At 35.4% G+C, this 15,281-nt stretch overlaps 1 protein-coding gene across 2 annotated transcripts in view; it reads right to left on the minus strand.

Annotated features, from left to right (window-relative positions):
- Positions 1-15,281, minus strand: part of Rabl3 (RAB, member of RAS oncogene family like 3) — a 39,961-nt gene that overhangs the window by 15,417 nt on the left and 9,263 nt on the right. For both annotated transcript variants that reach the window (XR_004514261.1, XM_010630010.1), the window contains exons 3-4: positions 6,229-6,358; positions 1,196-1,310 (exon numbers count right to left, since the gene is read on the minus strand). Coding sequence is in view for 1 of the 2 variants with exons in the window: in XM_010630010.1 (XP_010628312.1) it covers positions 1,196-1,310; positions 6,229-6,358 (245 nt within the window). In the remaining variant the exon portion in view is untranslated. The remainder of the gene's footprint in view (positions 1-1,195; positions 1,311-6,228; positions 6,359-15,281) is intronic.

A 15,281-nucleotide genomic window follows, 5' to 3' on the forward strand; every position in this document is an offset into this window, starting at 1 on the left:
AAAAAAAAAAAAAAAAAAAAAAAAAAAAAAATCAATGAAACCAAATCTTCTTTGAAAAGATCAAATAAATTGATAAATCACTATGAGTTTTACAAAGAAAACCAGGAAACAACCAAAATCAGAAATGATAAAGGGAGTATTATTGTAGATATCAAAAGTATAATGAGAAATACTATACACAACTCTATTCACATAAATTTAACAACTTAGATTAATTCTTGAAAAAACAAAAGTTACCAAAAGTCATCTTAGATGAAATGGACAGTCCTACAATTATTAAAGAAATTAAAGTTAAAAACATTTCAAATAAGAAATCTGCAGGCCCAAATGGCCTCCTTGGTAAATTCTACCAAAACCACAAAGAATATTAAATATCTCTTCCAGAAAACAGAAGAGCAAAAGAGACACTGCCAAGTTATTCTATGAGGCCAATATTATCTTTAAACTAAAACAAGCGCAAGACATTGTAAGAAGTAAAAACCATAACCAGCATCCTGCAAGAACACAGAAAAAAATCCTCAAGAAAATATGAGTAAATATAATCCAGCAAAAAATGACACAAAATGGAAAGATAGTTCAATATTTGAAAACCAGTCAATGTGGGGCCCCTTTATCCCTTTTGTCAGAATGAGATCCTCATTAAACTAGACCTTTGCTATTTTTCTTCCTCTTCTTTGTTGTTGGCTGGCCTGGTCTTTGTCAGCTATTTAGGCTAAAATCTTATATCATTTCCTCTCACTTTTTAATTATTGATTCTTTCTGTAAATATATGCTTTAATTTTATTTTCCATTATTATGAAAAGCAAGAACCATGCCAGCTGATATATTTTATTGTCCAACGTGGGGCTCTTTCAACCTGCTGCCAGATTTGCCTAGACCCCATAACTGACTGAGTGCTCAGATACTGGACACTGCGGACAAGAAAAGCACAGCTCCACATGAAGGAACACAAGAGAGAACCTGTTTGATAGAAATTAGGCAAAGAGTTCTTATACATGATATTAAAAGCATAACTGAGAAAAGAAAAACTTAAACTTCATCAAAATAAAAATCATTGCTGAAAGACCCTGTGAAAAGACAATAAAGAGACTGGGAGAACATATTTTGCAAATGAGACATTTTACAAACTGCTATTTCATAAAGCACATTCTGTGATTGCCATATGATTTTAAAAGAACTGTAATTCTGGGCTTACCCATTTGTCACCAAGACTCCAGTCAGCACCAAATCCCTATTAAGAGCTTCCATGGACCAACGATACAAGTTTTGAGATGACTTTTTATTTGTTAAGTCATGGACTAAAATTATCCCTAAAATAATCAGAGAAAATAATGTCAGTACTGTGGCAGCTCTTCTTCATTTCACAAGTGGCAAAGTGACGCTCTATACTACTATTAGGAGGCTTAATGAATCTTGCTTGTCTAACAAGCTCAAGCAATTATTTTAGATTCCTTCTACAAATAATTACCTATAAAACTGTCAGTTATGTAACTTTAAAAACTGTACAAAGGCTGACAAAATGTTATTAAATATTCAGAAGTCTTGTCTTACTCTTCCTTGGACACTACTTGAGTGCCTACTTAATGCCTGGTCCTACTTAAAGAAACACTTCATTGCCAGGTATGGTGGTGCACACCTGTAATCCCAGCACTTGGGAGGCTTAGGCAGGAGGATTGCTCTGAGTTCGAGACCAGCCGGGGCTACATAGTGAGTTCCAGGTCAGTCTCAACTACACAGTGAGACCCTGCCTCAAAAAAACCACACACACACAAAAAAAGAAACACTTTATCAATCAAGTGCTTCAAAACTAGTTCAATACAATAAGTTGTATTCACCAAAAAAAGTTATGTGATTTCTACAGTGCATATAACACTCCATAGATATCAGTACAAATTTTATTCATATTCACTAAAAATGACACTAATAATTTATTAAAATGACATTGATAGGGATGTAGCTCAGTGATAGAGCACTTGGCTAGCATGTGCAAGGCCCTGGGCTCTATCTCTGGCACCAAAAACAAACCAAAATTAAAATGTTATTGACTTAGTTTGTATAAATGCTATTTCTAAGCAGATATAATATTGTCCTGTAGGTCAATTGGGCCTATAAACTCAGAATTTTAATGTACCAGTCTTTGAATTAATGGTTACCTATGTAACCTTCTTAATGAAAAGGAGATTTAAGGCAATAGGGCAAAAGAAATATGCCATTAGAAGAAAGGAGAAAGAGATACTTAAGAAGTATGAATAGTAGAAAATACACAGATTTTTGAGAGACTGCTAAAAAATAACAAAATGTAACTGGGCTCAGACATTTAATTAAACAGAATCAATATCCTAGACAAAGCCGGTAAATCATTACAGTAATGCTTAAAATTGACAGTATTACCTTGTGGTCAAGAGACTATAGGTTTCAAACTCCCAGTTCTTTCCTGTATTACCCTGATTTTATTATGAAACAGAACACGAAACTGATGGTTCCTCAGTCTTGAAATGTGGGGTATGACAATTTGAAAAAGGGCAGAAGAGGCAGAATTACTTGACGTCTCCAGTTTTTACAGCCATCTGTATAACTAAGATGCTTGTGCAAGCTATGCTGTAGTTAACTTATTCCAAGGAGCTAAGATAAACCAGTGTCTTTCCTGAGGTCTGGAAAAAAGGACTGGCATCTGCGCCCGTACACAACTGCACTCATTCTTCTCTCCTCAGTGAGGGTTTCACAGGCATCAAAAGTGGAGGAGAAGGGAGACGGGGAGGGGAGGAGGAGGAGGACTTACTAATATTTTGTAAGTACATACATGCTAGATACTGTGCTTTACATCACTTATCTCATCTAATTTTCAGAAGTCTTATAAGGTTAAGAATTACCATTTTCTTCCTACACATGAGGAACTGAGGTGGGAAGAGATTGATTAACCTGCCTATAAGTAGGACGGCTAGAATTTCCATTCAGGAGGAGTGTCTGTTTGTAGGGCAAATATCCCTTCTCTATTTCCTAGGTATAAATATTACAAAAACATAAGGAAGACTTTTGGTTGGGGGAGTAAAACAATTACAAAGGCCCAGATAGGCTACTAAATAAACAAGAAAAAGTTTATTTTTTAAAGGCTCTCTAGGTAAGGTTTTTGAGCTTTAAGGACATATAAGCACCATTTCCTAATTGTTCCTCTTTCAATTGGTCTCAGAGTTCCTGCTATGCAGAATATGAGCTAGAGGAGGGAAAGGTGGGCCCGGTGAAAGAAGTCAGAGTGACAGGTGATTAGAATTTGGTATGTTCTAATTTTAAGAGAGAAGCAGAGGCATTTTATACAGTAAGTACCCAACTTACCAATGAGTCCTTTTGTGGGAGAACATGTGTAAGTCAGATTTGTTCACAAGTCTGACAAAGTGAGCCTTATACTGTACTGTATTTGCACTTTTGCTTTCCTGGTATTTCTTTCTGCTTCAAGCAGTCCTCCGCACATCACCACTGCTTTTCCTCTTGCTTCAGGCATCCTGGGCTCTGACTGAGCATAGTACTATTACACACTATTGCACTACACAGTAAGCACACAGCAGCACAGCTATGCCAATGTCCAGTAGACAGGTGAGCTACTTCTGTGATTTGTTCCCATCTATGAATGTTCATGAAGCAAGGTCTGTTTGTATCTATGAAAGTTCGCAATTCAAATGTTTGTAAGTTGGGAACTTACTATAGTTTCCTACTGAGATAACTAGCCTAGCTCAAGAGAGTGGGAAGTAGGAAACTGATGGAAAAAAGTTATTGCTAAGAATAAAGATTGTTATGCTGTTTTCTAGGGTGAAAGAGGAAAGTAATAGGTTTTTCAATAAACATGGATTTTTTTTTTAGCTTTAAGAAATAGGAATATATTTCAGTGTTACTAGCAAAATCAAAATAGGATATGTATAATTTTTCCAGTGATTGAAAAGACAGACGTCACTAAGTATACTCTGCTGGGTATCTTTCCAAAAGAATTAAAACAATCATATCACAGAGATATATGCACACCTATGTTTATAGTGGCACAGTATGTAATAGCTAAAACTTGGAAACAGCCCATTTGCCCATCAGTTGGAAACTGGATAAAGATGTAGTTTTTCTATAACACAGAATATTACTCAGCCATAAAGAATGAGAAATTAGAGTCATTCATAGGAAAGTGGATACATTTTGAGGATATACTCCTAAGTGAAATAAACAAGTCACACGTGTAAATACCGAATAGTTTCTCTGGTGTGAATAAACTATAATAGTACATAAGATCCTAATGAGATAATTGACAATGTAAAATAGGAAGAAAGGGGCTAAAGGTGTAGGGAAAGTGGGAAGGGTAGGGGAAAGCTAATAAGGGAAAAGAAAAAAATATGAGAAAATGAAAAAATGGGAATGAATTGTTTGCAAAGGGGGAGGAGGGGGTGAGGGGGGGCAGGGACAAGGGTAAAAAATGAGAACCAAGACCTGTCATGTAAAGGTGCAAGATCCCAATAATGAATGTAACTGTACTATATACCTAAAATGTACCAATAAACTCAATGAGGGGGAAAAAAAAAGAATAGTAAGTATAGAAGAAATAAATAAATATGGGGAACAATGAATTTCTTCTTCAGTGCTTATAAGTTTGTAACTCAAAATTTCTTAATTGCTAGGATTTAAATGGTCTTTATTTGTTCTTTTTATTTCTAATTTTTATCCTACCTCTGTCTCAAAAGTTTGGATATATACAGTATGCTGCTTGTGTTGTGTTTTTGAGACAGGGTCTCACTACGTATTCCTGGCTGGTCTTGAACTCACTACATAGCTCAGACTGACCTTTAACTTGCAGTGACCCTTCTGCTGGCCTCCTTCCTGAGTGTTGGCCCAGCTGGATTGACCCTAGAGGACATCCAATTTTTCTGTGGCAGAGAAGATTGATAATCTGCTTTGAAAGATCACTTGACTGATACACAAGTTTATCATCTGATTCTAAATCTCAAACAGGTTTCATTTCTCTGACACAGTAATACCTCGGTTCATGAATGCCTTGGTTTGTGAACAATTTGGTTAGTGAACAGAAGTGTTCAGCAAAATTTTGCCGCTGTTAGTGAAACTCCACATGAGGTGATAAACAAGACCGCATGAACACAAACATGGCCATCTTCTCCAGAACTGTGGCATGAATTGAGTTCATGAATGAAGGTACCACTGTATTCTTTTATTGCATGCCCATATCATGGGCTTTCTTTCATATTGATGGCATATATTATTATCATCATTGAATTGTGTTTTATTTTGTCAACTAGATTGTGACACTTTCAGATAGAATGTCTAAATGAGACCTGGGTCTGAACTAGCACAATTCATGATATATTCTATAGTATGTATCTAACAACACCTTTCACTTATTTTTGTATATTCACAACATCTTATGATACAGGAAAGATTTTGAAAGAGAGAAATATAAGGAGAGTAGGTATTGAATAAACACAATGTTTACCTAATATTAAATGAGATCTAAGCATAGCAGAAATAAGGTGCTATTAATGGCTACACATTTATCCTGAGGGAAGGAAATGCCAAATATTTTGGTATATTAATGAAAGACAAGTAAAAAATTATATTTCACAATAAAAAATTTTAAAAAATGATCCTAAGAAGAAACTATGGGTAAATCACAAGACAAGTGGCTTAGTCCTTTGATAAGGAATAAGCATTCTAATGAATTGTAGTCATTATCCTCTAGTACACACCTCCATCTGAAAGTTTGCTTCAAGTCTTTGAACATTCATTACTAGATGATAAAATTTCTCCATCCTTAAACACATCCTTAAGCAGTTCTTTACAATTACATTGGACTCTGAGGGGCAGATGAAAGAAATCTCCATCTTTCTAGACATCTGGCTTAAGACTATGAGTGGAGAATCTTCCTAGTGTTTTGAAAGTTCCATGTTTTATGTCAAGTATACTCAAAATATAATTCTATTTCTCAATATTTAGTATATGATAATAATAATGTATCAAATATAAATAATATAAATAGATTTAAACAAAGCAGAAGTTTACTGTTCTGAATCATGTAGCTAGAACCTCAAAAACATGAATTGGAATGTGATATGCAGATTGAAATCAGAGTTAGGGTATATTAGAACATTAACAGATTAAGACAAGCCTAACATATCACAGAATAATATATCAGAAGATCTGTACTCCCATACCATTAAAATGTGATTGGAATAAAAAATGGCTTACCATTTACAGAGTTGTAAAACACTGCTCTCGTGCTTTTCACACTGCTGGCACTGCCCACAGAGCCTCCAACATCCCATAATTCTATATAATAGGTCTTTTCTTCTGGGGTTCCTTCTTTGTAGTCATGAACCTAACAAATCAATCGATTAGAATAGTTATTATAACCACTAAAACTCGTTAGGACTCTCATATAGTTTACAGCACTGGGCATTCCACATTAGCATCTCACTCCATAGCCTCTGCTCACCACTTTCTGTCCATTCAAGCTCACTCTCCTTAATACTCCAGCTCTAATCATCACTGACCCTAGAGGACCCTAGAGTCAGTGGATCCTATCACCTTTTACCATTCTTCCCTCCACTTCCAAAGCCTCATTCTCCCCTAAGCATAAATTCCATAATCTATAATTACCATCACTTTTTTTGCCCCTCTCTCACGTTGTTTTTAATCAGACAAAATTTCAATCCTGGTTATAGCCACCTTTCCCTCATTCCATGTCTATGAACCAACTATTGAATGTGGATCTCAGAAAAATGCACATTCTAGGTGATGGAATTCACCATAAGTTCAAATGTACCTTTGGAGCTGTCCTTCATGGAATTATACAAAGTTTTAGCAGTTGGGGACCATTTTGGATAAAAGAAATTAATCCTGTACACTGCAATAAAAGGTACCACGATTTTGCTATATGGCACAGATAACTGAAAACATGACTGTGACAAATCATCAATAGGTTATATTCTTTAAGCAAGTAGGGGAATATAAACATTTTGGTGAGATTTTTAAGCATAACAATTCAAACAAATAATACACAGTGCTATAAAGAATATGCTATCTGTTGTTATGAAAAGGTTTAGCTATGCCTTTTCCTGATTCTGTGCTGCTTCTCATAACAAATCTGGGCTGGGTTAGGTCAGCCTCATACTTGCTTCCATAACATCCTATACGCCTCTTATCTTTTCACTGACCAAACTGCCTTATCTATCTACTAATATTTCTTCTATTAAACTCTGAGAGTAGGGACCATGTATTATTCATTTTTGTAAGGCTGGACAGTAGTATAATATCTAGAAAATGTTAGATGAATAAATAAGTGAATAAATTTAGAGTATCTTCTTCTCCAAGGCTTTATTATATTCATTGTAAGTATAGTTTTGAGAACAAACTAAATCAAAACTACTAGGAATTCTGTTAAAAAATAAAAATTCCCAGACTAACTATGAAACTTCTTGGACGAGGCTAAAAAAGTCTGTATATTTTCTTAAGTTTCCTACACCATTTTGATACATAATTAAGACTTGAAAAAAACAGAAGTACACCATTATTTTCTATATAACAATTTCAAAAGTTTAACATTGTCTCCTTAAAAGGCTATAACTCCTCTGAGAATTCCCACCACGGAATGTAATTCCTAGGGAACATATCCCTGCCACTCCCCCAACCCCAACCTCCCACACCTGCTTACTGGGAATTAAACCCAGGGTCTTTACACTGAGCTACATTCCTAGTCCTGTTTTTTAGTTATGTGAGACAGTGTTTCACTATGTGTCTAAACTGCTGGGTCTAGGCTGAATTTGAGTTACTCCTGCCTCAGCCACCCAAGTCTGTTAGCCCGTACCCTTTGGGATGTACACATTCCTAAGCCATTCTGATGTGCTCATCTGTACTCTCCATCACAAAATATCTCCCCTAACCCAATCTTTTCATGTCTTCCTCTAGAATTGGAAGAGAAGGTATTCTCCTTCTTTTATAATTTGCTCAGTTAATCCTGGCTAAATTTATTTTTATTAGTACAGTATATGCTTGCAGTACATGATGATTACATTCATGGTGGGGAGTTGGTACATATACGTAACACATCTCAGTTCTAAGTTTGATTTAATTCATATGGAGTGAGTCCTGAGAGCTTAAAACCAGTAGCTTATAGTTTGTTGCTTTTACATGTATCTATCTTTGTGGGTGAGTAATCTCCAAGGGAAAGTTTAAGATTATAAAAAAAGCATTGAAAAATAAATAAATAGCATTGCTCTTGACATGGTTAGTGGCACTCTGGTGCTATACTAACAGCCCAACACCATGGTGGTGGTGGTGGTGGTGGTGGTGGTGGTGGTGGTAGTGCTATCATAGTACCAAGCTATGAAAAGCATGATTTATATTTAAATCCAGTCATTGAGACTGATACTTAAAACCACTAAAGACCTTAAAGCTAAAAGGGAAGGATTTTTTCAACAGGAAATATGCTTGTTTATCAAATGGGAAAGAGCAACTCACTCTACGGTCAGTGCTGGTGCCACTTAAGGACCACATTCACTCACCTCTAGGCTTTCTATTGCAAGCAAATGAAGACCACATACAATGGTTTTGTTTCATTTCAAGAGTTCACTGTAACTTTTAATAAACAGAAACTAATAGAAAGGAAAATGAGGCAGGCAAAACTGTGCCTCAAAAAACCAAACCAAAACGAAACAACCAACAGTCAATGCCGTACATGCTAATGAGCCTCTATAAAATTGTTGTTAGAGAAAGAAAAATAGAAAGTCTTAGAGAGAGGTGGGAGGAAAAAAGGCAGGAAAGAGCAACAAGAAAAATACCATCTTAGCTAAATCTCCTCCTCACTCTGAGTAGTCTTTCTTCAACCCTCGTTTATCTCATCTTTGTAACTCCAAACTGCTCTTTAAATTATCTTTTTTATTTTTATTTATTTTTAAAATTGAGTTTATTGGTATATTATGATCACATTCATCATTAAGAATTTGTACCTCTACATGCCATATCTTGATGCTTATTTTTCCCATTTCCCTGCCTCCCTTCAACCCCTCCACCCCCATATACATAAGCTTTGTTTCCACTGTTTCCTTCTTACTTTCAATTTTTTTCATGATCTTCTTTCCTTTTCCCTGCCATTGCCAGCCCACTACCCTTTTCCTTTGAACATTTTCTTTCTATTTCACAATACACATTGTTCCTCATTTACACCTTCAGTTTCTCATAACAGAGGAACGAAGTATTTACATATATACCTGGGTATGGTGGTGTACTCCTATAATCCCAGCTACTTGGGAGGCTGAGGCAGGAGGACTGTAAATTCAAACCCAGTCTGGGCAATTTAGTGACTTAGCAAGATCCTGTTTAGAAAAAAAAAAAAAATGGGGGGTATGACTTAGTGGGAAGGGAAGGCCTTAGGTTCAATCCCCAGTACCACACATTACACACAAACAAAGGCTGGGGATGTAAATCAGTGCTAGAGTGCTTGCCTAACACATGTGATGTCCTGGGTTCAACCCTCAGTCTGCCAAAACAAAACACCTCAATTATAGCCACATACGAGTGGTGGCGTGAATCTGTAGTCCTCCTGCTTGGGAGGCTAAGGTAGGATGATCACTTGAGTTCCATGCAAGCCTGAGTTAGACCCTGTTTCCTAAAACAACACAAAACAAAACAAAACACCACACCCAAACCAAATAACATGACAAAAGCTTCCTTGGCTCTCCTGGTTCAGGGTAATCTCTATTATAAAAGATGATTCCAACTCCAGAATTCTCTCTTGAGCTTCAGCACCTTATTTCTAAATGCCTTCTGGGCAGCACCAATTGGAGGAGCTCACAGATATCTCCCTTCACAAAGCTCAGAACTAAACTTAGCATTTTTTTTCTTTTTCACCCCTTGGGAATAGTTCATCTACCCAGTTGGCCAGGTCACCCATTCAGCTATTAACAGTAGAATTTTACATGCTTCACATGCACATTACTTCCTCTTTGGAATTGGTACTGTTTACTTTTTAGACCACTGCTATGCCATAGAACAATGGTGGTGAACCTATGGCATGTGTACCACAGTGGGCTTTTTATATCATTAAAAACTCTAAAAGGTTTGCCATCACTGCTAAAGAACTTTCTGTAATGATGTAAATGTCCAATATGGTAACCACTGGTAATGTGTGACTCCTGAGTCCAATTTAAATTGCCATACAGGTGGGGAGTAGTGGTGCATGACTATAATCCCAGCTCTAAGGATTCTAATGTAGGCGGATCGGTGTGAATGTGAGGCCAAGCTGGGCTACACAGTGAACCAAGGCCAGTCTGGAATACACAGTAAGACCCTATACCAGTTGTGCAGAACCTATGGCATGTGTGTCACAGCAATCTGTTATCACTCAAAGCTCTAAAAGGTTCATTATCACTGTGACTACCCCAACTCTACAAAAGGAATGTAAATATTACATATTATGCTGCAAATATTTACAAAAGAAAATGGAATAAACAAAAAGCAAAAGGATAAAGAGATGAGTAGACAGGGGAGGGAAGGAAAAGTAAAGGGATGAAAAAAAGAATCAAGATGTGTTATGTACATGTACCGACTTCCCATAAAGAATATAAACATTATGTATTATACATGTATACTAATAAAATAAAAATTAAAACAACAACAAAAATGCCATATGAGACCAGTGGTCCCTGCATTGATCAGCATCAGAATACTTACTTTTTTAATATTGTTGTGGAATACGAGGAGGTATTGAATAAAGGTGTGATCAAGAGCACAGACTCTCAAACCAGCAACACAACCCTGGAAAAGTCCCGCAATCCCTCTATGCCTCAACTGCTTCTTGTGTCAAACGGGGACATTAGCAGTATCTACCAGGCAGGGATTAATTTGTATATAAATGGCTCCCTAGCCAAAGGAAGCACTAGAAAATGTTAGCTATCATTATTGTTACTTTAAAGATAATTAATATACATAAAACTTGTGCCACCAATAGACCCATCTCATATTCTTAGGATAAAGATTATACTTCTTTTTATTTCTCCCTAGGGCTTTGGACATTGGTATGTTATCCAAAGAGGAATTCAATAAATATTGATTGTATGCAATGTGTAAATTAGAGAGTTAAAATCCAATTAAAATGAAATAAAAATGATAAATCAATTTCCTTATTTATAACTTGCAAAAATATTAAACTTTGAAAGTCTTGCTTTCATAATTAGGAGTGACCATGTACTTATAGTACTCTTTTAGACTTGTAATAACAAAATTAGAAGACAAGAACGAATAAACACCACAAAATAAAACTTTTCTCTTGAGTTATGAGCAGCTCTGTACTGAATACTGAAACTAAAATGTTAATAATTGAGTACCTACGTTAAACTCATTAACTTTACCCAGTATTTGAAATTCAACAATTACATTATCACCTCTTCTTTTAGTTAACTCTGAACAAATGTGAAGTGAACTAAATGAGGCAACTGTTTCTAGCAGTTTTGAAAAGTGATTATTCATGAATCTATACTAATTCTGGAGATTCCCTCTCCTGGGTCTCAATAACACAGAAATGTAACTGCAACATAAAAGGTGCTATAGAAGATAGCTTTCAAATTATTTAGGTAAAAGCTTTATAAGCTTTAATCACTTTTCTTCTAGAGGGAAGAACCATTCATTATACAATAGGCAAAACAATTTACTGTCTATGACAACTTTAAGATTGTAGTTTAAAAAATGCGTTTTACTTATATTGTTACTCAAGAAATGCATTCTTTTAAAAAAAAATGGAAGATAGAGATTCATCAGCCCAAAATTCAATGAACAGAAATAAAAGCAAGGTCATTTTTAGCTCTATGTGCCCATTTTTCTACAATAATGCAATTCAGATCAGACTGGCTTTAAAGGAGTCAATTATTACCACATTCATTCCAATAAAATCAGTCACATTATTATACAACATTTGTTTTAAGACTACTGTAGCTTTTGTCTCCTCTTGGGCATTTTTATGCCCTCCCCAGAGTTTCTGAAACTATGTTAAAAGTAAAAAAAATCTGCAGTCTAGCATAAGGGACAATAACAAGGGATCTCTAACTTCACCTTTTCTAAAAGCAGGGTTATGAAAGGGAACTGCTATTGTTACTTTTAAAACTGTCAGAGTCTGGAGAACTTTTACGGCTTGTATCTAGATGTCCCCCCAAAGCCTCATTTATTCATAGATGGGGCTTTCCAGAGATGGATGAATCTAGGGTGTGTGATACATGGATTAAGGGTGTGTGGTACTGGATTGGTCCACTGATTTGTTCAGAACCATTCTAGGCATAGATAATGGGTAGGCCCATGCTGGGTGTGCATGGCACCAACAAGTAGATCTGTAGTCTGGGTAAAATAAAAGGGAAAGGCAGGATCAATGCTACTGCTTTGTTGCCTCCTGCCTACCTTGCCATGGACTATTTCTCCTTTGCAATGCCCTTCTACAATACTATATTTCTTTAGAGCCAGCCTATTACAGACTTAAATCTCTACAAATTGTGAGCTAAAATAAACCTTTCTTCCTTTAACTTGTGGGTGATGGGTATTTTGTCTAAGCAACAAGAAAGTAACTAAGACAAGAAGTGATTTCATGTTGGCCTGCTCTCTGGGACCTACACAAGGCATTAACTGTAGCCACAATCAAGTCTCCATTCTCATATACAGGGAGCTGCTGAGACACAAGTTTCTTTTGGAAACTTTGCTACTGGTAATACAGAATTTTACATACCCACTACCCTCATTTATCATACATATTGGGCTCTTAACTGGTCTCTCATATTCTTATTTCCAAACTGCTTTCTGCTTTATCTACCCATTATCATTCAATTCTCAATTGTTTCTTTCTAGAAATATTTCCACTGTCTCTTACAATCTTACTCCATGGTTACTAAGTTTCAATACATCTTATTCTCAGCCTGATCCAGACATAACCAATACCTGCCCTAAATATACACCTTTTTCTTATGCTGCTCAGATAGATGCTGCTCGCTCTTCAACACCTTAATTATCTTCAAATTGTGAAATAGGAAATGTCTTACTTTGCAATGCTACTCCCAGTATGTTATTCTTCTAACCCTTATTAGTATAAGAAACCTATGTTCATTATAGGCTCTGGACTGTTAGCTAATCTCCCTTCCCTCTCCTCTTGCCGTATAGTTAATACCTAACAACATTCTACCAGCATCTGATTCTTAAGACTTATATTTCTCTGCTCTAGGTCCTATGATTGACTATTCCTATCTCTACCTGGAAAAGTGATTCTATATGCTACCCACTGTTCCTCAAAGTACTGTTCATCTTACCAGAATCATTTTAGATGCTTCTTGAAATACATATTCCTAACTCTGAATAAGAATATATAGGGGCAGTATCAAAGAATCAAACTAAAAGATGAAAACTGTAAGACTGGCTATTGAACACTAATTTGCTTATATCCCACTTACAAGAGGCATGCCATAAATATAAAAGACACAGGAAGTATGTAATTGAGATGACGAACATAAGATATGCCACATGAACACTAAGTTGGTTTAACTATTTTAAAATTAGAGAAGACAAACTTCACAGTACAATGTACTACAAGATGTAGAGAGGGACACAATAAAATGTTTAATTCATTAGGAAGTTTAAGCAGTCTAAACCTAATAATATAACCTTACATAAAAAACCAGAATTAAAATGAAAAATAGAAAAATCTACATGTAGGAGATTTTAGTATTTGTTCTTTAGTAATTAATGAAACAGGCAGACAAACACAATAGAGATAGAGAAGTGAACAAAATGATTAACAGTCTTGACTCAATTGACATATGTAGAATACTGCACTATCAACGATTACTGAATAGGGCCAGGGATTGGGCTCAGTTGTTCCACTACCTGCCTCGCAAGCACAAGGGCCTGAGTTCGATCCCTGGTACCAAAAAACAAAACAAAACAATTACTGAACATGCACCTTTTTCATGTGTGCATGAAATATTTACCAAGATTGGCCATAAAATAGGACAAAAAGCAAATCTCAAAAAATTTTAAAGGATGAAAGCATAATAATATCTGTTCTTGAGCACAAAGTAAGCTAGAAAGCAATAACTGAAAGATAACATTACCAAGTGTTCTGAAATTAAAAATTTTTTTGTTTGTTTGTTTGTTTGGGGTTTATTTATTTATTTATTTATTTATTTTGGAGACAGGGTCTCACTATGTAGTGAGAATGACCTGGAACTCACTATGCAGCTCAGGCTGGTCTTGAACGCACAGCGATTCTCTTGCCTCAGCCTCCCGAGTGCTGGGATTACAGGCGTGCGCCACCACACCCGGCCTAAGAATGATATTTTAAATAGCACAAGTTAATGAAGAAATCACAATAGAAATTACACAATATTTTCACTGAAAGATAATGAACAAAATATCAGGGATGCAGTGAAGGCTGTGATTAGCTAGAAATTTTAAAGCTCAGAGTTCTGAAAGAAAGCCTGAAAGAAATCAATGAAACAACTACTCATTTCACTAAATTAGAAAAAAGACAACCAATTAAACCCAAGAAAGCTCCTATGAGGATAAGAGCAAACATACTGAATACAAAACAAACACACAATACAGAAAACCAACAAAGCCAGAGACTGCTCATTAATAGTTCTCTGGCAAGACTAATAAAGAAAACAACAAATAAACAAAGCAAAAAATTACATACCAGAAAGAAAAAACAAAACGCTCTCTGTAGGATTTGTAGTAACATTCTTATTATTCAAATGTCTTATTCAAAGATAATAAGAAACGAGAAAAACACTTTTGACAACCTAAAATGGATAAATCCTTTCAAAAACATAAATCACCAAAATTGACAGAGGAAAAAAAAAACATTTTCTCATTTTATTTAATGTTATTTAAAAAATTCCCATATAAGAACCTTTAGGTCTAGACAGTTTCACCCATGAATTTAAATATATAAGAAAGAAATAATTTTATACAATTTGTTACAGAAAATACTCACAGAGATAATACTTGCCAACTTATTTTATGAGGTTTGTATAAGCCTGATACCAAAATTCAATAAAGAAAAATGTAAGAATGGAAATTAGTAGAGCAATGAACTTACATGAAAATATCTGAAAAAAATTAGCAAATTGAATCTAATGATATATGAAAAGACTAGAACATCAAGTATACTATTGGATTTATTCCAGGATTACAAAGTTGCTTTATTATTTAGATATCAATCAATATAATTTACTGCAGTAATATAATAAAGCAGGAAAATCATGATTATC

This window comes from Fukomys damarensis, unplaced genomic scaffold, assembly GCF_012274545.1.
Source record: "Fukomys damarensis isolate Sample0158 unplaced genomic scaffold, DMR_v1.0_HiC HiC_scaffold_24, whole genome shotgun sequence".
Taxonomy (NCBI): domain Eukaryota; kingdom Metazoa; phylum Chordata; class Mammalia; order Rodentia; family Bathyergidae; genus Fukomys; species Fukomys damarensis.